Raw genomic sequence first — 23,235 nt, 5'->3', positions numbered from 1 at the left:
TTTCTCATTCTCACAATTGCCAGGATGAGGGTGAGAAGTGGACACGGGAGAATGGATGGTCGTTGAGCCCTTGACAAAAGCTCGTATCCGGATGGTTTCGTCGACTGAGCACTCCGAAAACTTACACCAAGCTTTCTTGTCTTCATTTTTATCTCTGTGCTATCTATTGTTTGAGTCAGAAACGCCATTGGCATACGGATACAATGCAAAGACGTTGCAAAATCCGGAACCGCGCTCTGCTTTTCTGGCTGCTTTCACCTATGCAGCGGCTGGGCGGGCATCTGGCTTGCATTAGAAACCGACAAAGTGAGAAATGCTGTCGGTACCTGAATGGTCAGCTAAGCTTCCTGGCCAGACTTCATGTCCCCGTGGATTAGGGATGAAATGTTGTTTTCAATTCTGGCACGTAACTAGACCCTGCAGACCATGTTCGATGTGCAGATTGGGTACTGCGGCTACGAAGTGGCCCGCTGTACCCCATGGGTCGTTGAAAAAGAGAAGCCATCTCATTTTCATAGTTCGAAATCGTGCTCTAGCGTTGACTTCAACTTAATGAATCGCTTCTTGGAACTACTCCGTTCTTTCCGTTTCTCAGAGTGGTCTTGACTCCCTGGTTGGTTGCGTTGGTTGTGTTGCGTTGCGTTGCGGTGTGCGTGACGGTTGTGGGATAAAGACACAGCCCCCATGCGCCTAGGATCCCGGCCTTAAAATGCCAAGCTCACTGCCCGATGTATCGGGTCTTATGTCGCGACCAAGGAGAAACTATTAAGAAATATCGCTCCATGAACTTTTCGCAGTGCCAGTGCATGGACCCATGAACTCGATTTCTGGTCATTCCCAGCGCTACACGATCCTGCGACTAGAGTAACAGAAGCCGGCCAAAGTGAAATCAGGAATTTCCAGAAGCATGGGTGACATCCCCGAACACTACCTAGACAGAACCTTTGGAAAACCCGAGATGATCCCAATTGGCTGCCTCTCGGCCCCCACGCCGAGAGTGTCCCAAACAGAAGAACAGACAAATAAGCTTCAAAGCTGCATAACACCATGAAGAGCCGGGTGGTAAGGACGGCATATCGCTTGCTGTATAACTGTTGTCAGCCAGGGAAAGGGGCTTCGGGCTTTGTGTGTCGCCGAAGGTTGCATGATACCCTCTTTGTGTTGTTATACGCGTGTACGGGTAGGAGCCCGGACAGGGAAAACTTCACCGGCTAGCCGTTCCTTGCTGCAGGGTAATATCCCTGGGTTGCATTGGGTCCCCGACTCCAAGTATCTAATCAAAGACAAAAGCCAAGACTAGATCGGAGTTCTAGCACAAAAAGGGATAACTACGACCAGGAACATTCATCTGGTCCGATCCGGATGATGCCGAGTTACATAGGCATTAGGATTGCAAGATCGCATTTGATCACATGAGTGTCACTTTGTCAGTATGATTTTCTGCCCGATTAGGAACAGTGAAGGACTTGGCCTTGTACGTAGCTACTATTGGCCCAGGAGAGATTCTCAAACCCTTGTTGCCCAAAGGGGTCATAAACAAGACGTCGCTTACACCGGCTCGTCCATATTCCACTTGCACATATTTGCCATTGTGTGCACCTTGGTGACCTCTCATCATAAACTTTACGTTCTAGGTAGCATTATTAACAGACTCAGGTACCTCGGATCGAAAGTCCTTTTGTCTAGATTGACTAATGTCACACAACTCGATAGTTTCGCGCTATCGACCATGGGTTGTTGGTGCCAAACCGGCCATCTGTTCATCCGGCTAAGGGAGGGAATAACGACTAATGCGTTTTTAAGGGAATCTGAAGTTTAAGTTGGCATTTGTCCCCACAGCTAGAGAAATGAAAGGTTTCTCGTCTGTACCCCAACCAAGCTAAAACTAGAAAGCGACTATGAAATCGCATTTGCCGAGTTGCAACATTGAGCGGCAGGATCGAAGTCGAAACTTTGAAGCCGGCACGGGCCATGAGATCTCTTTATCTATCTATTGTTATGTTGAGGGAAATTGAATCAGCCATATCAAGTCAGAAATTGCTCCACTTTCCTTGATCCGATATCTACATGGTCCAATGCATGATTAATGAACTTCGTGCTAGCTTGAAAGGTTTGCCGTGTGAATGAGTTAGCCTACCGCGAGCGTTGTTGAAGACAAGAAAGACATTTGATCGTTGGTAGGGTAAAGATACCTCGGATTAGGTGTAAATGTGACTGTAGACACTATCTTGTTTGCAATGGCCCCTGGTAATGCAATCCTAGATCAGACTACGGTCGCAAGGAGATATTTTATGATGGGTAAAGGAGCGCCTGGGTTGGCTGACGACACGCGACCCAAAGACCGCACTGACAGCGTGATGATTATGGAAAAAGGGACCTATTACTCAACAGATACTACCTGCTAGAACTGTCTGAGGTAGTCTGAAGTCTCCGGGAATACAGAATGATGGATGAATGATGAGAAAGTCCATATTGGTAGTAGGCGTGACGACGTCAGCTTCTAGGCTCAGAGACTCCCGAGTCGAAGTATTAGAGGAACTGTGAGGGCACAGTCGAGTAGCTTCGCCTTGGTCATGTATCTACAGCAGCCGCGTTCTACAAAACATGTGGCTAAGAGAGAAAGCCGCAGCAGGCATATGGTGTTTCATTATCACTTGCTGCGGTTGTCTGTGTTCGTAACTTTTGTCACAAGCGGGCGATTCCACAGCATGCCGGTCAACTTTTCGTGCCTCAAAAAGTCCCTTTCGTCAATTCTACTTTTACTAATATTCAGTGTTGAGCGCAGTTGAGAGTGTTATACGTTGTGAGTTATATTCAATTCGTAATGATCATCCGCGGCTTGAACGTTCTCTGTCAAGTATGCCCGGCTGCTTCTAGCCATATGCCTTGTGGAATCATCTTGTGGAATCATCTTACTCGCCACTAGGTGGATTGATCTCAGTGCCGACTGGCAGAGGGTCGCCCAGGTCAACTGTATTGTTAGTCCAGCTTACAGGCTGGATAAAAACCTTTCGAGTGGTGCCACATCCATCGCCAGGATTAAGGTTGGCATGGAACACCTGCCAATCCTGTGTCCCGTCGGGGCTCTTGAAAAAGGCATTATGGCCAGGTCCATATAGTCCGTTCTTGGTTTCGAAGATGGGCTGGGATAACTTGGTCCATGAGCTTCGGCTGAGCGGATCGCCGCCTTTAGCGAACTTCATGGCGCCGAGCTTGTACGCCGGCGTGCTGCAAGAGTCGGCTGAGTAGACTACGTAAATCGTGCCACAAGGCGAAATTACTCCGTACGGTCCCTCGAGAACGGCAGAGTCTTCCTTCTCCCATTCGTACTCGGGGGCTGCTATCATTGTGGCATTACCGCATTCTGTTGGCGATAGGAGTTCAGCGATCCAGAGTGATGCACCATCAGGACTGATAGGGCCCTTGACCGCAGAGAACTAGATAATTGTTAGTAAGTCAAACCCCCCACTTCCCGGCACCCCCCTGTTTCTGGCACCCACAAAAACGCGAAAATCCACCACAACGCAATGCCCACCCCCAACCTCCTTTTATCACAACATTTTCAATTCGAGTCCAAATGGGCTCATTTTTGCATACCTTCTTCTATATCTAATGCCTCAATATACTCAATATACCGAAGATCAGCTTCGTCAGGCTCTCGAGGACATCTCAAACGGCAAGAGTCAAAGAGCCTCATTGGATATGGGATACCACGATCAACCCTCCAACTACGTCTCCAAGGTGGTCAGACTAGGAAAGTGGCTTTGCTGACTGGCAGAGGCTGTCTCCTGACCAGGAGAGTAAGCTGGCACAATGGGTTCGCATTCAGGCTTCGCTGGGCCTCGCACCAACGCACCAACAGGTGAAGGAATTCGCAGAGCGAGTTCTGGCTGCTGCTGGGGATACCAAACCATTAGGAAAGGCTGGATCTATGCCTTCGTGAGAAGGAACCCTATCATTAAGGTTCAGAGAAGTCGTTCCATCGATTCTAGACGCGTTAATGGGGCATCTACTGAGGTCATTAGGAACTGGTTTAAGTTCCTTGCTATCCCTGAGATCAAGGACATCAAACCAGCCAACAGATATAATATGGATGAGACTGGCATCCTCGAGGGTCAGGAGCTAATGGGTTAGTGCTGGGCATGGCTGAGACGACGTCTGTTCGCAAGAAACAACCTGGGTCGAGGGCATGGGTCTCTATCATTGAGTGTATCTCAGCCTTGGGTAGGGCACTTCGTCCTCTTATCATTTTCAAGGGAAGACGGTCCAACAACAGTGGTTTCCATTACATCTGGTTCCATACGATGGGTGGGAGTTTACAGCAACAGATAATGGCTGGACTACAGACTTAACTGCCATTGAATGGTTAGAGAAGGTGTTTATCCCACAGACTATGCCCGAGGCTGAGGGCGAGGCTCGACTGTTGATTGTGGATGGGCATGGGAGTCATACGACGACAGACTTCATGTGGAATTGCTATATTAACAATATCCATTTACTGTTCTTACCACCACACCTCTCATGTCCTCCAGCCACTTGACCAGTCTGTCTTCAGCCCTGTTAAGTCAGCCTATCGGAAGGAGCTCGGTTACTTGTCTCAATGGAACGACTCTACCATTATAGGTAAAAGGAACTTCCTGGACTGTTACCAGAAGGCTCGACTTGCTGGTCTATCAGTCTCGAACATCAGAAGTGGTTGGAAGTGGACTGGTCTACACCCTGTAGCGATGGTTAAGCCCCTGATGAACCTATGGTATTACCTGAGCCTTCTGCTAACCCACCACACCCAAACCAACCAGTCGGGGCAAAAGCGATGCCATAATGGTCAACAAACTACCCCTGTTGAGCCATGGGATTCTGCTTCCTCTGCAGTGGTCTGGTCGACACCCAGGAAGCTGGCAGAGCTCAGCGGTCAACTGCACTTACACCCAACTCGACAATGATACCAGCACTCAACGGCTGCTGTTCAGGAAGGTGAAAAAAGGCTTCACAGAGCAGGCCTGGCAACTGGCAGCTGCCCAGCAGCAGCTGGCTCACCTGAGGGCTCAAGTTACCAACGCTGCAGTTAGGAAGAGGAAGACTGTTCAGATCGATCCCAACACGAAGTTTGCGAACATCAGGGATATCCATCGGGCTCAAATCGAAGCGGGTGAAAAGGAGGTTATTACGGCTGAATCCAGCGACTCTGAATGCCCTAGTGAGGCTGGCAGTTGTATTGTAGTGGGTGTGGTTGAGGATCAATAGTTAATAGTAATGAGGAGGTTGGGTTGTGATCCCATCGTTTTTGTGGGTGCCAGAAACAGGGGGGTGCCAGGAAGTGGGGGGTTTGACTTACTGTACCTGACAGGGTTGTAGAAAAATAGACATACCAGAAAGTATTTCGTATTATCAATCTCAAAAACAGTCTAGAGGCTATTGTGTCAGTCGTGTAATTGATATGAAATTGTCGTACAGCATACCGCATCAAGCATCCCTCCATCGTAGTTTGGAGGAACAATCGAGTCTAGCAATGTGTAATTTGCAGACAATGGGCTCTCCTCACCGCCTTCGAGAACAAACACTCTCAAAGACGGCAGCACGATACCCCAGTCGGAGTTGCATACACTTGCCGTAAAGTATGTGTACCACCGATCGCCAAGCTTGTGCATCTCAGGGGCCCAGAAATTGCAGGCTCTGGCCGGGTTCGTGGTATCGGACCAGATGACGCGAGGTTCTGCTGTCTTGAGACCTTCGATTGTGGAGGCGGCGGTGATGCGCACATCGGTCCACGTTGTGGAGGTCAAATAGTACCTGAGATGAATTATAAACACTGACAAAGAATCAATGCTAGCACGTGATACTCACATTCCATTCTCATACACCATGTGCGGGTCGCTCCCTGTCCTAATAGGATTAACGAAGCCATAAGTGAGGCATGGCCAGAGACCAGCGAGACACCTAATTGCTGAGAAGGCACGCATCTTCAAGATTCGGCGATATGATGGGACATAATACGTGCAAAGACTGGACTGAACTCACTATGATCACTATTCTCTGTCGCTCGAGGTTTTTATGTGTGTTTTGGAAATTCCGTGATTCTACACGACAAACATTGACTCCTCGCAAGAATGTCGCATCAGCATATCAGCTCGGGTTCCAAAATACCGAGTAGCGCTTTATGTTTAAAGGGACTTGCGACGCATTGCGACGCAAGATTGGGGCGGGTCGCTGTCTATATTCCCAAGTCACAATGAGCTACTCCGTATTCGTGCGGGGAAGAGAATCGGGGGCTCTCACGGGGAAGATAATCTGGGGTAAGAATGGATAACGTGGGATCGACAACATTTACGTGGATCCCATTGACGCGCTCCAATCACCAGTCCACTCTTGGTAAGCGGGTCCGGCGTGCCGGGTCATTTACCGGGTCGGCGTTTGTCACGTCCGGGGGAATCTAGAGTGAAGCCTGCGATTGGCGTTCCTGGCTTAAGGTTTAACTTCATGTCCTTATTAATTTAAACTGTTCTTTTTGTGAGGTGGCTAGCATACCTTGGTTAGCTACAGTACATAGGAACTACAAGAAAGCTTGGCCACTGACGAGCTATAAGCACAAATAGGTATTCTATTTACTCTCCCAGCTGAAATGGCGCTATGTACCTACCTAAACAGCGAGCGCCTAAGCTAACAGTAAGTAGTACGAAGATTGAACCAGGGTTTTCTTTTTTCTTTTCTCTGTTCTCTTTTTAAAAAACTTTTGCCAAGCTGGGTTTGCCAGTGGATCAAACAGGTATGATTACCTGCCAGGCTGCCGTGTCACGTATTCAAGAGTCGCTCGGGATGACAGAAGTGTCAACTCTGACACTCCTGATTAACGTGCCCACACAGACAGCCTCACTCTACTACCTTGGTGGCCTCTGATAATAGGCGGTGTGCAATAGGTTTTGATCACAATGTTTCTCAACTTTAGCCCAATGCGCGCCATCGGCACGTTAGCTTCTGTAGCTATACTCGCCGCGGGATCACCAACACACCTTGGCAGCGTTATAAGCCTATGGTACACAAAGCGCCAGATCGATTGCATCTCTCATTACGAGAGATGCACATTTCTATACTTCAGAAACCGCGACAAGAATATCCATCTGACTGCCAGTAACGGAAACGATGCCTTATTCTTCACAGAGCTAAACAATGGGCATTTGATCCTGAAATCGACTGATGGGCATGGTGGAGTTCGTGACACTCTCATTACCTTATGCGTTCCCGCGCAGGCAACAAGTTCTATTTCATATCCAAGGACTTTTGCATCGCCTGCGGCACGTCTTAGGGCGAGGCCTAGAGTCTTCGTAGTCGTCATCTCGAGGTCTGGGAGTCGGAGGACCTTATTATATTCAGTGCTCAACACCATGTCCTAGTATCACCGGATAACTCTGGCAATACTTGCGCACCTGAGGCGTACTATGACGAGGAGCTACAGACCTACGTTATGTACTGGGCGTCCAGCATCTACAATAGCACGGCCAATCCTAAGCGCGATCCTCTCTAGTGCCAGAGAATGGTCTAGGCTACCACGCAAGACTTTCAAACTTCTAGTGAGCAAAAGATCTGGCAATACGAGCCTCCCAAAGGCCGGATCGACTCCACATTGATCAGGGAGAATAAAACTTACTATCGCTTCATCAAAGCCACTATAGATGGCTGCGCAGACATTGTACAGGAGAAGAGCTCCAACCTAATTGTTGGACTGTCAGACTAGGCTAGGGTAGCCAGTTGCCTTGATAAAAGCGCGGGGACCAAGGTGGAGTGCCCTTCTATCTTCAAGGCAAACTGTCAAGATATCAATGGGCCGAGGTACATCATGCTGACTGACGAATTTGGCGGCAATGGCTATGTTCCACTTGAGTCATCCGAACTTGCCAACGGGAGATAGAAATCGCGAAAGACTATAAGTACCCTGCCTCTCCTCGCCACGGTACTATCATTTCCCTTACTGCGGAAGAGTTAAGTAATATCAAGGCAGCTTACAACTCCACAAGTTGAATTATATGAGTTGTAGGATGATTGTATTCAATTTCTATGGATTCGAAACGAAGAGGGGAAAGACTGATAGACAGACTTTCACAAATACGTAGGATTCTTGACGGGTAAAAGGGTCAAGTCTATCCACTTACCATCATATCTCCAGTGCTTCTCCACACTAGCCAAGTCAGTGATTTCGTAGGCTTGTCGTACAAAAATTGCTTCTTCTTGTAACCTCCCTCCTCTTAGGGTTTCACAGATCTCACAATTTCTTCGTGCTTGCGGACTATGTAGATAGTGTATATCTAGTAATTTGGCACACCGCCATATCATGGCGAGTGCAGCCGCATGTTCATAGAGATCAAACTCTGATTGGAGGACCATAATCATGTCGAAAATTGGACATGAATGCTGGCCAGTCCAGAACGCGGAGCATGAACATCTACTAGTTTACGTGCCCTGAATGTGTAAGCCAGTCGAAATCTACCAACGTGCATGGTGCGTGCCCTGGAAATCTCTGCAATGCGATGTTCTGTTCAGATACGTTGGCATCTGCAAGGCCTAGCTGAATAAAAGCATGTCAAACGAAGCGGAGTCCGTAAGTAGACATATGAGTCAGTTTGGCTTTCTTCTGCCGGCTGTGGTTCCGTTTTGTACGTGGCGGGCCAGGGTAGAGTTTGTGAGGGTACGACTTAGGCTGAACACACCTCGGATCCAGCCAGCGAATCTGGCTCCTACTGCGGTATCAGGCCAAAGTTTAACCTCCCTGTCAGGTATCTTCGCCTGTGCTTTTGGAGATTACATCAGCAGCATTACTTTCGAGATTCTTGTGCACGTCGAACACAAATTTGGCCATTGAGAGTCACTGCTCTACCCTGGCCAGACCCACGCTACCTGGTAGGGAGTTTAAACATACCCCTATAGACCAAGTAGGTCTATTATTTCTGAGTTCTTCGCACTAAAACCACAACGATTCCTTGTACTTAGGTCTTGAGATGCTTTTCAAGGATAACTCGGAACATTGTCTTAATCTTTCTTGATCTTTCTTAAACTGGAATTGCTCCTTCTTTCCTTTCCTCCCGTAAAGAGTACATGCTTTCACTAGTCTCCTCTTTTACAGTGGTGAAGTAAGGTACAAGATAATTGAACAGTGCCCGTAATGCCGCCAAGCTGCCGCAAACCACGGCCACATTCACCTCGACGCCACTCCAACTGACAACATCAGCGTTGTCCCCTAGTATCAAGAATGTTAGTGGCCATCGAACTTTTCGACATAATGATGTGGGTTAATAACATACATGTTGGGTCAAAGCTATTTGCAAAGGAGACTAGGTATTTGAGTCGAACCACGCTGGCGATGCATCCGCTGAATATCTGATTAGTTTTCTCAATTAACTCGGGAAGATTCATTGCTTCTTACAATGAGCCAAGACAGAACATGAAGATCAGACCGAGCTTCTTCTTGAGCCCCAACTGCAGGTGCAGAAGCTCGGGGATCGGCATGATGAGAAGTACCACATCCTCAACAATGCCGGAGATGGCGCCCGCGTAGCCGATCGCCGTGAGGTTAAGACATTGCCCCTTGGCCGACTTATCCCAGATTGCGGTAAGTGGGACACATTGGAAAGCGATTAAGAAGACCACGACGAGCCCACGAATAATAAGCACCACAATGGCAGCCTTTGCAGCTATCTGTGATCGCTTGCTAGGGAAGACTCGGTGGTAGAAACAACAGATGGTGATCTTTGCAGTAATCCTACTGAGATTCAGCTTCAAATAGTCCAATATAGTGCTCCAGAGCAAGACTCACGTTACAAGGACATATATGATTTGCATCGCGTAAAACATCTATGTATAAAAAGTGATTAGCTGATTAGAAGTGAAAAGATAGGCATGGAGGGGGGCCAAATTACCTGCAAAATTGGCTTGGCATTGTTGGGGTCAATGACCCAGTAATGCTTCCCAAATCCCAAGGAACAAACTGTAAATTGAAGTCAGTTCCTCCACCCCCATGCTGTTGTAAAGCTGTTGGTAACTTACTCGCTACACCACATGCCGATAGAACAATAAGCAAACCCTTTTGATCATCAGTTCCTAAATTCGCATGACGGACTTGAATAGCGATAGGCATACCAAGGCGAGTAGTGTAACGTAGTCATCCCACCACAGCTTGCGAGCAACAGTCCAGCGGGCGAAGCATCTCAGAAACACGATGAAAGTCGTGATGACTGGTAGGGTGATGGCGAATATAGCATAGCTTCCTTTCCGTTGTTGATTCGGGTAGTCGTGGCACAAGACTTGGGATTTTCGTGTGGCATCTGGATAGGACAAGCTTTAGAATGGGGATCAAAGGTCGCGGGCATAAGCAATATTTACTCACCGACTTGATCAGCAAAGTCACAGGACAGTTGCACGCATGTTGAGACCCTTAGTTGAATGTCATCGTTCGTGCAGGCGCATTTCGCAAGCCCCTTGAGCTGACAGCTCCCGGATGAGAGAACCTCAGCGAAGCATGACAACTGAATTCAAAGGAGTGTGAGTAAATGTTCGAGTAGAACGTGGGTTCAGATGGCGTTGCAAAATCCACAACAAGAAATAATCACGTAGCCAAAGGGGCTTATGACCTACCGAGCATTGTGGTACTGCACCAAGCCACTGTGCAACCGCCGTCGCATTTGTGTCGAATATTGACTCTGCTCCTGCCACCAGCGCCAATGCCGCCAGGATGCCTGTCCTCAGAAGCATGAACTTCATCATCATCGCGATAAAGTTGCAGAAACTAGTTGTGTCTTTTGGCAATGGTGAACGCGGAAGGCCCTGCCAACGCAAACCTTGTCGCCAATGATAGGAGACTCCCGGGGGGAAACGCAAAAGAGAGGAAAGTAGCAACACCGCTACCCTTGCGCAACGGGTCTGGCAAGCTCATATGAGATTTGATCTGCCCAAGGGGGGTTTCCGCACTGCGGGTCCCGTTGTCCGCATGCCGCCGTAGGGGCCGGTCGTTTTTGCCAGAACAGTTTAGAAGCGGAACTTGACAATGCTTTGAGTATGGATGCCGGTGGGCCATAGCGCTAGTCTCAAGGTACAAGTTGACTCGTCGCGCGACTGATGCACCTACTCCGGCCGACTAACAGCTTAGGCCGGCGCTACGCCCTTGACCCTAAGCCAGATAGTAGTGTTGGCTGTGTCGCGGTCCCATCACTGACCCAACAGCACGAAGTTTGACGCTGGAGGATCGACTTGCCCCATGTGTCTGAGCCGTGCTGCTTGCTGAATGCGGAGGGCGAGACAAGCTGCGGCTAGTCCCTGTTGGAGATGTCTCGCACGTGGACTCCGACGCTAGTAGCTCCTAGTCGCCACTACGGACGACTAGAACAAAAAAAGGGCGGAATTGCCTGTCTTTCGGCAACGGCAACAGAGTTTTTCAAAATACGCTTGTTTCACTCATGAATCGGGGAGTCCATGGGGGCAAAGTGGGCAAATCCTCTCGTATTCACGTAAGCAGTGGGCTTCCAGACGGTATTGAGATCAAAATGATGCAAGCCACCCGAACATGACTACCGCTTTTATCTCCCGATAGCTGTGAAGTATGAGGCACGGTCACCGCATTCGTCTAGGTCGAAGACGAAATGGTGGTTCACGCTACCGAAAGTTGAAACTCAATGTCTGTTCATACCACCAAACTCGGCTAACACAAGGAATAAACATCAGAGGGTGTCACAACATCTCGTTGTTGAAAGAAACAAAGAGAGAGAGGCGGAGAAGCTTCAAGGAGATTGACTGAGGCGGAATCTCCTTGTCAAAGTCTGTTCTGGTTAGGTCATCGAAGGGGGTAAAATGAATGAGGGCTACACCTGTTTCTTATTGTTGGCTGATTCTCTTCAATTTACTACGCCTCAGTCTGCCCTACCCCGCACTTTACCCCTGGATCAGCCTCGTTGTCTATCCTATGCATGGCTCAGGTGGGCTTTACTGTATTGCTGTCGAAGAATGAGCGGGACGGGGAAAGGGGGAGTGGAGTTAGCTGTCAATCAACATACCTAGGCAAGGCCAAGGGTGATAAGAATGAAGGCAGGATTCTGAATTAGAGTAATTGGCATCTATAGAAACATTCCAGAGTGTCACTATCAAGTAATAACTTGTTCTTCTCAAAGCTCCAAGAGGAGTGCAGAGGTATTCCCAGACACCAGGGAAAAGTATCCTTAGAAATGGCTCGAAGAAGGTGAGAGAGAAGTGGTTTAAGACACCTGGAAGCGATGCTTTATTGTGTGCCTGGTGCCATAGGCCACTCTCCTATAGGCTCAATTCAAGAAGTGCAATCTGAAGCGCTCTAGACGGGGTTAATTGGACTTATCTCTATACCCACCAACTTTACCCCAGCCTGCTTTGAAGCCGCTTCCAACATATCCAGTTATGAGCAGAACGCCATGGGAATCGAGTCCCAAATGTGACTTCTTGGATGAACTAACAGTCAAGAGGTTCGTGCCCGTCTATCAAGATCTAATGGACGTTTGATGATGAAAGAGCCGCCTGTATGGGACTTTCCAAAGCCAGAATACTTTAGCTGCCTGTCACACGAAAAGAAAAGTGTCTTTATTGCTAGCTTTCGGCATTGTCATATTCAATTGGCATTCCCGGCCCATTTTCATCTTTACGGACCTTGCTCCTCAACTTGTCCCCTCCAATTTCTGATGCTCGCCAATTGCGATTGAGAGAAGTTTTGATGTGTATAATCCTATGTCACAACAAACGACACTAGGGAAGGAACGCGCGAGAATCGCAAGTGCTCCACACTCTCCAGCTTGGTACCAAGAACGCCGGCCGCCTAGCCGCATGTTTTGTACTATGTAACAGGGCCAATGAGGATAACAAGCATTTCAGGATAGTATGCCAATATAAGAGTGTTGTGGCTCTTGTAAATAAAGCACCCAAAGAGTGTACATTGTTGGTGAAATGAAAACGCATCAGTTCATGACCCAGCTGATACTCAGAGATGCCACTCTTACTGAAAATGCTGTCGATGAGCAGCGCTGGGGTTTGGAGAGTCGAGTCTGTCGAGACTCTCACAACGCATGCGCTGTTGAGTCTTTGCGAGAGAGAGAGAGAGAGAGCAGGTATGATGGTAGATGATTTCCGGGTTGTGGCTGGGAAACGATGGTGGTGGAAGGTGAAGTGGCTGCAACGATGTCTCACAGCCAGGCGGACACAATGTGGTTCTGGCACCCAAGATAGATAGGAGAAGAACAAGCTGGGAACATAAGAATGGACAAAATTAAGTAGTGCCCCGCCCTTAAAAGGTGTTTGGGCAACCCCTTAGTCTTCGAACCCCGTATATTACTCTCTTCTGCCTGTCCACAGCAGTAACCCAGAAACTACATAAGAATGGACGGCTTGGCAAGCAGCGAAGCAATCCGCCAGATGACCACGCAGGTTGGCTCGCGAGATGTCAACGAGATACACAACACGACATATCCAAACCGTGTGAGATTAGACTAGAAATTAGTGACGGAAGCAGCATCGTCTGCTTGACGCGTTGGGTAGTCGCAGGTGAGACTTTACAGGGCTGACATAATCATGTATCGCAGTCTGACAATTTCTGCGTTCATTGGGCAGCGGGATGCCAAAGGTCTTTGTTAGTGACACGTGACCCGGGTGTACGGTGTGTTCCGATAGCGGGACTTTAGAATAACAAAATCAACTCGGATAATACTAAGCCACAACAGCCCTAGCAATATCAACGCCGCGGCCGGCCCTCCTTTACCATCACTAATAAAGGTAAGTAGCAATGTAATAACTAGATAGACTTCAGCTCAAGTCCGCTGCTATGACCCGACTATTATTCTAGTTGGGGCTCACTGGCAAACTTAACTCGAAAAATTCCTTTGTCTTATTGTGACAACTTTGCTTAAGTGTACGGGAGGCCCTAAGATCACCGCAGCCCAAGTACATAGACCACTATCGTTACCTACAATCTTGCCAGGATCGAAAAAACTTCAGTCAAAAAAGGACATGCAACACCGGGTATTCGCTGGTCGTCACTGACCCAACTACTAATCCGGCCCTCATTGGCTTATCTATGGGAGAGCGGACGGGATCCCGAGTTTTCCAATAGGTATGGTCGTATGTACCATCGACAGTCGCCAAGCCTTCTCATAGAGCATGTCAGGACGAAGCAAGTCTTTACTAGTAATAGTAGTATGTGAGATGAGCATTTCTATGTTCATAAGTCTTGTAGTGAAAAGGTCTAGTTTCATTAATGAAATCTACTATTTGTGAAGTATATTAGTTTGCTAGCTATGAGGTAACTATATAATCAACGGCCTTTCTTTACAAGGTAGCATACCGTATCTAACGCTCGTTCGGATTACTTGGCTAGTAATCGAATACTATACAATTTATATACTAAGTCGAGGGCTATACTGCTGGACAACAAGGGGTGCCAAAGTAGAAAGCTTTTGGGCAGCCTGGTAGAACCTTAGCCTTAAGTTTCTAATATGTTATCTGACTACGATAGCGTAGTAGGTATGGGTAGAAGTAGTGGAGACTTTCCTGAGCTAAGCGGTAGCGCGTTCAATATAGGTATCGATGTCTTTACGTTTACTAGTAGTTGAGGCGCTATTCCTATGGCATCTCCCTTGAAGAAAAATGAAATAGGGATAGAGTTGGGTTGGATGTCGTTCGCAATCTTAGCGCTATTAATAGTGTCGTCGAACGCAGTCAGACACACGAAAAGGATGCGGTGTGAAAATAAGATACAAGTCAAGCTAATTGTATTGTAAGAATGTGGTGATGATGCCGAGAAGTCCGGTTTAAGATATGACTGGAGTGATTCCGGGAGGGAGGCGTCTGTGCAACTGGTAGTCAGAGTCACACCATCCGTTCAGGCAGGAAATGGTACTGTCAATCTGAACTAACAACTGTGTGTGTTGGTCATCAACACGCTTTACGAGAACGTGAAGAAATTTCTGAAGGCTTTTCTGTCTTATAGTGCATTGATATCTGACCCAAGTCGTAGGCCTTCTTGAATCCATTGCAGGAATCGGCTTGCCGGCCTGCATGCACCTAAGTCTCGAGCGTTCAAATAAACTATGCCGCAGCAGTGTGGCCCTAGGAACTCCCTAGTTCTAAGACTTCGATAGCCTATTGATATTAAACAAATGGCACATGAAGCTAACAAGCATTTGAATTTTGGTAGAAAGCTGTCGTATTTAAAATACCTTAAAGAAGTAGTGGTTAAGATGTTTGGCTGTATTCTGCGTGTTCTGCGTACAGGCTTGAGTGCAGCTGACTAATGCCCGCCAGAGGGAAGCTAGCAAGCTGCTACCTTAGTCACATGAGCGTCCGTATAATGCCACCTCAGACCCCACCCATTGAGCTCCCAGGTGCAGGTCGACATTCATGCTTACTAAGATACGGAAAATTATTTCGTCGACCCCGACGGACCCGGGCAGCCTGGCACCCAATCCACCCAGCCACGCGGTGGTTAACACAACGTCGCCATCACCATGCGAATTCCCGTGGGGTCGCTCCATCGTTTCCATCTTCCACCTCATCTTTCGCACGCGCGCTTTTCGATGAAGCAGACCTGCTCTAGTCACTTCGACCATTTGACTACTCCTGAATGCTTGCCTGACTCTCTGTACGAGTAGGAACAGAATCCCGTCGGAACCCGTTCAACCTGTGAATCTTGCTTTGCAACATCACCCTTGGATCTGTCCCCCGTCGCTCTGTTCATTCTACTGCTTGTACAGGAGCCCCCAACGCATTCCGGGCAGGGCTTTGGCCGTGTTGGAACTAGTCTTGTCTACGAAAAACCTCGCGACGTATATGCACTTGTAGCGAAGAGAGGAAAAGGAATGGTCATGACTTTACCGCGGTAAGTATCCACCTAGTTTGTCACTGGCTGCTACCAGACATTGTGCACATATAGAAGATCAAATACCGAGCGAATTTAATATGTCGTCCGGCGGAGGTATACGCTTTGTCCATACTGTTTTTGTGGTGCGTGAAGATAAAGAAAATGGACGACAGCCCGAATTCCTTGACCAACCCTTCAAACTGAACGCCCTCTATCACCCGTCGTCATCAGTTCTTTTCCGCCTCAGCGTAGCCATCGCCCACGGCACCTCGAACAAAACCACTCTCTATCTGCACATCACCCCCGACCGCATTGCTTCGCTGCGCCACACGACCTGCGATACGATTAATACGAATGACGAAAGCCCGCCGTGCCTCGAACGTGTCCGCCAGCGACTAGGTGCCAAGCGCCTCGTCACTCGCCTTCAGCTCCGGTTGCACAGTGGCTTCCATTGCCAACTTATCGCGCCCACTGGCTTAACTCGCGATGAGGTCCAAGCCTCCGACAACCCGGCGCGGTACACATTTGCCTTGGCCACGTCACTCGCGACGGCCTCAACATTTTCCCTCTATTTCCCGCACAACGTCTTGCGGATGGCCACATTCCAAGCTTTCGCCGAGGGCGTTCGACAATTTCCGAATCTGACAGCCGCCCAGCGTCAATCATATGAGCGTGTGTTGGATCTGCGCCGGCTGTATCATGGCAAAGGTGGTACTGTGGTGACGCTTGAGGAGTTCACCGCGAAGGTCCAAAGTAGCCCCCCGCGCGACGGAGAAGACAATAGAGCTTCCACGCCAGTCACATCCGAGTCGTGCGGTTCCACTGTTGCTTTTGACATTGTGCCGCGCGACCAAGAGTCACCGCCGCCGCAGTATGATGAACATGAAAATACTGGAAGGCAGCCAAGGGAGCAGGCGAGCGCCAAATCGACCGCCACGGCTTTCGTTGGTGGGGGTCTTGGCGGTGACGATGCCCTCCCTCCATACGGAGATAGCAAAGGGCAGTACAACAATACGTCAAATACTTCTAAACGAGGGCTGCACTTTGGTAGCGAAGAGACGGACATACATCCTTGCTCGAAGAGAGTCTATTGTAAGCGTGCATTCACCACTATTTACACAACTACGACGGACGAAGAACGCCCTGGAGAGAACTCGAAATCTCCACTTGCAGACCTGGAAAGGTCACAGAGTAGGTTGACGATTCTGCTTGAGCAGCAACGCCGGCAGATCCTACAGCTACAGGCAGATGTCGAGGAACTCAAGAGGCGCAATAGTGAACTCGAGGCACGGCATGACGATGTAGAGGACAACTGTTGCGACTTGGGCAACCGACAGACCGAAACTCAGGAGACTGTCGAGTCATTGCTCATTCATACCGGCGAGCTTGACGATGAGTGCGAGAAGCTCGGGAAACAAATGCCGGACATTTGCGATGATGTGGAGGAGTGGGTCAGGGACAATTTGGGAGACGCAATGCAGGAGCACATGAGCAAATGGTTTGAAGAGAACATGGCAGAAACCGTGAATGGGTACATCAACGATAAAGTTGCGGCCAAGATGGCCGTCACTAAGGCAAGAATGCGTAGAGCACTCCAAGACTAGGGTATGCTGCTTCTTTGAATGATTACCCCTCTTAATGCCATTCTTGCTGTCTGGGATATTTAATGTGACGGGAAACGAAGCTGACTCGGAAACAAAGGTGCCGTTAAACTTTGCTAAGCTCATGGGAAGAGGTTTGCATTGAACCATGGTGCCTTGATATTCTCTGAATGAGGCGGTTGAATCGTTGGGACACGCGCTGGGCAAACTTGCGAGCTTTCTAGCCGGAGTTAGCGTCCGGACGCGACTAGTATTCGGTAAAAGGCAATATGTCAAAATCAAGGAGCCAAACTCTTGTATCTGTTGTCCCAGGCATTCATCGTGTCTCAAAGCTGTTCACTATTACAAAGCTTTCGGGCCAGCCAAGAAGCAATGCTTCACTGCCTAATCCTCTAAAGACTAGCTTTAGTATAAAAGAATGGAGGAAGAAGAAATACGACTTCACTGATGTTTGTAGACTAGCTTTGGAAAAAAATTAGTCTCGTGCATTTACTATTAGGCCCGTAGAAAGATAAGGTAGGGAGTACGTTAGGCACAGCAATAAGTATCTTAACTAAGGTAAGCGACTAAGTAACTGACTGTGAATTTATACTAACTACTTATGTAGGATCTACGTGGGCAAACCTAAGATAATCAAAATCGGGCATAACTATTTGTCCAAACGGCAAATTACAGCTTACTGCAACTATATTGTGTGTGTTGCGTTACACGACAAAATGTACTGAGGAGCCTGATTGCAAGAAGACTACTACTGCTTAATAGCGTTGAGGTAAACAGCGACCTCACGATTGAAATCTTGCTGTCTCGGACAAGGAAACCGGCTGACTCTATAATCCATCTCTGACAATTCCTTTGATGAACATTCATGCCTGCACTGGTCTCGCCGGCCGGTTGTTGATAGTATTGGCCGTCGGTTAGTTATGGTACTGGGGATGATAAAACTAGAGAGGAAGTTGATTGTAGCGAAACTACTTCAAGGTAACTGCGATAGAGCAGTCACAGAAAAGTCTTTTTACCATGAAGTATTGTGGATATGAGAAGAAAGAAGGGAAATCTCTCACCATGTCCTCGACCGAGTTCAAAGTCTTCTCAGGAGCCTTCGCTTTGTGCATGCTGGCCTCAAAACCGCAAACAGGTAAGGTATCAACTTTATATATTCCATTGTTGAACATTTTTGTCTCGTTCAAGTAACAAGAATCCACCTATTGTAGCGCAACTCTACTCGAAGGAGTGCGTCCGCTTGCGCTAAGATCATAACTTCGCTGAATCTCAAATCTAAAGCCATGTCTTACGTCGCCAGCCGCGTGTATCAAAACACCGACTTTACTGTTTGATTGCGAGCACGCGAAATATGCCCAATGGTCTTTGAATGGATGACCGTTATAGACCAGCAATTCGACCAAGTAGGCTCCTTGGGGGCCTTCCGAATCCACGATTGGCTTTGGGACCGGAGGTAGACCAGGGTCTTTGTTATCAATTAGTAGAGGTGGAATCAGAGGTGGAAGAGGCGCCGGAGCGCCAGTGGTCTTGGAATAGCTGGGAAAAGAAGAAGACATAGTGATTAATATTTGAGATTTCTTATAAACTATAATACTATATTTGTGATATACTTAACTCCCAATCGAAGATATATAGCCCTTCCTCTATTATTATATACGTACGTTTCGCTCTCTAAACGGCTCTTAAAAAAAGTATTAAGTAATACTAAAAACCTAACGTAGCGAACACGACGAACTATAGTAAAGTTAGTAGAAAATACTAAATAAAATAAATATAGGGTATAAAAGTAGGGGGGTAAAGTTAATAGAGATTATATAAAGTAGAGTTAATAAATATTATTTAGAATAAACTAATTAAAAATAAAATATATTAATTTATCTTAATCTGCTTATAACGCTTATAACTTTATAATTATTTAATTTTTAAATTATTATTATAAAGTAATAATTAAGATTTTAATAACTTTATAATAAGGTACGGTTAAATTAATTACGGCTAAATAGCGCTTATTATCGTACTTAAAAAGGGAATAGTTTTAATATTTAATATAACGCTATAATAAAAATAATTACTTATTAAAAATAATTACTTATTAAAAATAATTACTTATTTAATAATATTTTAATTTAATTATAATTAATATAGCTTATTACTTTTTAAGACTTTTATTATTTATTATACCCTTATTATAGTAACTACTTAATATAAAAATAAATTACTTTTTTTAATTATTATTTTATAACTAAAAGATCTATTATTATAAAATATAACTTACCTAGCTATAATAACTACTTAATATAATATAAAAATCGCTTTTTCTTTTATTATTATTTTATAACTAAATAATCTCTTATTATAAAACGTAATTTACCTAGTTATAGTAGTTATATATTATTATATAATAACTACTTTTTTTATTCTTATTTAGTAATTAAAAATATCGTATTATAAAATATAACTTACCTAGCTATAATAGTTACCTAACTTAATAAATATATTAATATAATACTAAAAATAAAATAGTTACCTATTTAATAGTATCTAATTCTAACTATAATTAATATAGCTTATTATTTATAAAAACCTATACTACTTATTATAAAATAATCTTATAATTATTATATTATAAACTATATACTTTTATAAAATTTTTAAATATAATAGAAAATAAGAAGTACTTAGTTATTATTTATAAACTATATTAATTTGCTATAATATATAATAAAATAGTAACGTACTTACGAATAAAATACTATAATATAGTAATATCTAACTATATTAATATTATAATTACTATTTCTAATATACTAAGTATATATAAGAACTAAGTAAGTTTTAAGTAGCTATACTATCCCGAACCTATAATAAACCCTATTAATTATCTTATTATACCGCAAATAGATAATATTTAATATTATTAATACCTATATATTAATTACTAAATTTAATAAATATAAGATTATTATTAATAATATTATAACTAAGTAAATAATTAAAAAAATAGTAATATTAGTACGAGGTTAAAAAATTACGTATTATATTATAAATAACTAGTATATAGTACTAGTAGTTCTTTTTAATTTAAGCTAGAAGCTAGTAATTTAAAATATATCGTAACTAATTACTAAGTTTAACGCCGGGTATAATAACTAAAAAATAACGTTATAATAAGCTATAAAGACTTTTTATTAATTATAATAAAAATATACTAAATAGGTTAGGTAAGCTATAATAATTTTATTTATATAGTTAATAATAAACTAGAACCGAACTTATAACTCTAATAAATTAATTAAGTAGAGTATTTATATAAATTACGTATTAACTAGTTCTATAAAGTTATAACCCCGATTTAAGAGGTTAAAAAAATATTATAAATAATATAAACCTTAGTTTATGAAGTCTTAGAGCAGGCTAGGGCAATATTAATATTAAATAAAGTTAAATACGTAATACTATTTAAAGTATAATAAAAAGAAGTATATATTAAACCTACTTAGCCGTTTAATAACTATATAAAAAAATATATATAAATATAATATAAAAACGTTTGAAAAATCTTATTATATTAATATAGGCCCAAAGGTTAGGCTTAAAAGGATTTTTAAATTTATAAATTTTAAATACGTACCTAATTAGCCTTTACTTATTAATAATAAGTAAAAAAATCGTTTAATTTTTTTAAATTTATAAATTTTAAATATATACCTAGCTAGCCTTTTACTTATTAGTAATAAGTAAAAGAATTATTTAATATTTTTTTAAATTTATAAATTTTAAATATATACTTAGTTAGCCTTTTACTTATTAATAATAAGTAAAAAATTATTTAATTTTTTTTTAAATTTATAAATCTTAAATACGTACCTAGCTAGCTTTTTATTAATATGAGTAAAAGAATTATTTAATTTTTTTAAATTTATAAATTTTAAATACGTACTTAGCTAGCTTTTATTTATTAATAATAAAAAAATCGTTTAATTTTTTTAAATTTATAAATTTTAAATACGTACTTAGCTAGCTTTTTACTTACTAGTAGTAAATAAAAAATTATTTAATTTTTTTAAATTTATAAATTTTAAATACGTACTTAGCTAGCTTTTTTTATTAATAATAAGTAAAAAATTATTTAATTTTTTTAAATTTATAAATTTTAAATATATACCTAGTTAGCTTTTTACTTATTAGTAATAAATAAAAGAATTATTTAATTTTTTTAAATTTATAAATTTTAAATATATACTTAGCTAGCTTTTTATTTATTAATAATAAGTAAAGAATTATTTAATTTTTTTAAATTTATAAATCTTAAATACGTACTTAGCTAGCTTTTCTTATTAATAGTAAATAAAAAATTATTTAATTTTTTTAAATTTATAAATTTTAAATATATACTTAGTTAGCTTTTTACTTATTAATAATAAATAAAAAATAATTAACCCTATACTCTACTTAATTTTAATTATATTTCCTATTTTAATCCCTTAATAAATAAAAATAATAATAAACCTATTACCTTTTATTTCGACTTTCTTTTTAAATCTATTATAAAGCTTTTATTATTTCCGGGTTCTTATTTACTAAAATCTTATTTATAATACTAACTTTTATTATATTATATAGATCTTATATAAATAGTACCCTCTTTATTAATAAACTATAAACTAACTCTATTTTCTTTTTTAATAAACTAATATTCCCTTATTCTTTCTTAGCTTATAATTACTTATACTATAAATTATTTTTTAATAAAAATATTAAAATACTTAATTTTAATATATTAACTAAGATCCCTATGGCTATAAATTAATAAATTATATTTAAAAACCTCGCTCTTTTTTTAAGCTTAACTCTTTTATAAAATAGCTTATTAAATAATTATTAATACCCTTTCCTAGCTAGTTATAAAACTATATTTTTATAAAAACCTTATAATTATAATACTTTGGGCCCTTTTTATAATAAAAGCTCTTAAATTAATCTATTTTTTTAAAGTTTATATTATTATATATATATACGGATTTAAATAAAAACTATTTTTATTTTAATAAATATATTTATAATATTCCCTTACTATTTTATTAAAGAGGCTAATTATAAGTATTTTAATTTAATAAGCTTATTTATTAGTTTTTAATCTTTTAATTACGTTACTTATTAAAAAAGACTACTTTGTACTTAGTTAATAAATAATATAATTAATCCTTAAAAGCTTCCTAAATATTTAATAAAAAATAAGCTCGTTAATATAATAATAATTATTTTCTTATAGTTTAATATCCTCCTCCTTATCTCTCTCTTTATATCTTAAAATACTATTTAAAATTTTAATATTCTTTTAAAACATTTTTTTAATCTTTTTTTAATATTTAAGTATTTTAAGTACTTATATAGTTATATTAATAATATTAAGTATTTTAAATAATAAACTAGCTTATTTATAATTCCGCTTTTTTTATTTATAATAATTATAAATATTTTTATATCCTTATTAACCCTAGTACTCTTAATTTCTTAATTAATATTTATATTTTTAGTTTTTAAAGGTTATAAATTTAAAAAAATTCGTACTTCTATTATTATAAAAATTACTATCTAGCTATATTTTTAATATTTTTTTATATTATTTAATTATTTTCTTTATTTAGCTTTTTATTCTTAATTATTAAGCTCTTTCTTATACTAAAAGTTATAAGTATTTATAAATAATATTCTAATTATAACTTAGATTATTTAAAAATATTACTAATTTTATAATATAACTTACGTACTCGTTTATTTTTA

The 23,235-nt window shown here is 42.3% G+C and overlaps 4 protein-coding genes across 4 annotated transcripts; 2 read left to right on the top strand and 2 right to left on the bottom strand.

The window, feature by feature from the left end:
- Positions 1-2,912: 2,912 nt before the first annotated feature.
- Positions 2,913-3,347, bottom strand: HER10_EVM0009635 (uncharacterized protein; the record flags this gene model as incomplete). The annotated part of the gene is made up of 2 exons (XM_035479118.1): positions 2,913-2,971; positions 3,026-3,347. The coding sequence occupies 2 exons, from the start codon at positions 3,345-3,347 to the stop codon at positions 2,913-2,915; spliced, it is 381 nt and encodes a 126-aa protein (XP_035337554.1).
- Positions 3,348-4,849: 1,502 nt separating this feature from the next.
- HER10_EVM0000530 (uncharacterized protein) lies at positions 4,850-5,244 on the top strand (the record flags this gene model as incomplete). The annotated part of the gene is made up of 2 exons (XM_035470307.1): positions 4,850-4,874; positions 4,910-5,244. The coding sequence occupies 2 exons, from the start codon at positions 4,850-4,852 to the stop codon at positions 5,242-5,244; spliced, it is 360 nt and encodes a 119-aa protein (XP_035336818.1).
- A 3,794-nt stretch (positions 5,245-9,038) lies between these two features.
- HER10_EVM0009609 (uncharacterized protein) lies at positions 9,039-10,875 on the bottom strand (the record flags this gene model as incomplete). Its single annotated transcript, XM_035479094.1, has 9 exons — positions 10,621-10,875; positions 10,373-10,511; positions 10,126-10,310; positions 10,033-10,069; positions 9,906-9,973; positions 9,803-9,840; positions 9,413-9,748; positions 9,291-9,358; positions 9,039-9,226 (listed from the first exon to the last, which is right to left on the bottom strand). The coding sequence occupies exons 1-9, from the start codon at positions 10,750-10,752 to the stop codon at positions 9,039-9,041; spliced, it is 1,191 nt and encodes a 396-aa protein (XP_035337550.1). The 5' UTR covers positions 10,753-10,875.
- A 4,622-nt stretch (positions 10,876-15,497) lies between these two features.
- HER10_EVM0005037 (uncharacterized protein) lies at positions 15,498-17,877 on the top strand. The gene has a single exon (XM_035474663.1). It carries the CDS (start codon positions 15,949-15,951, stop codon positions 17,452-17,454), a length of 1,506 nt encoding a protein of 501 aa, XP_035337173.1. The 5' UTR covers positions 15,498-15,948; the 3' UTR covers positions 17,455-17,877.
- The last annotated feature ends 5,358 nt before the right edge of the window (positions 17,878-23,235 follow it).

Source organism: Colletotrichum scovillei, assembly GCF_011075155.1.
Source record: "Colletotrichum scovillei strain TJNH1 chromosome Unknown Contig00002, whole genome shotgun sequence".
Lineage (NCBI taxonomy): Eukaryota > Fungi > Ascomycota > Sordariomycetes > Glomerellales > Glomerellaceae > Colletotrichum > Colletotrichum scovillei.
This window is presented reverse-complemented; position numbering and strand designations above follow the sequence as displayed.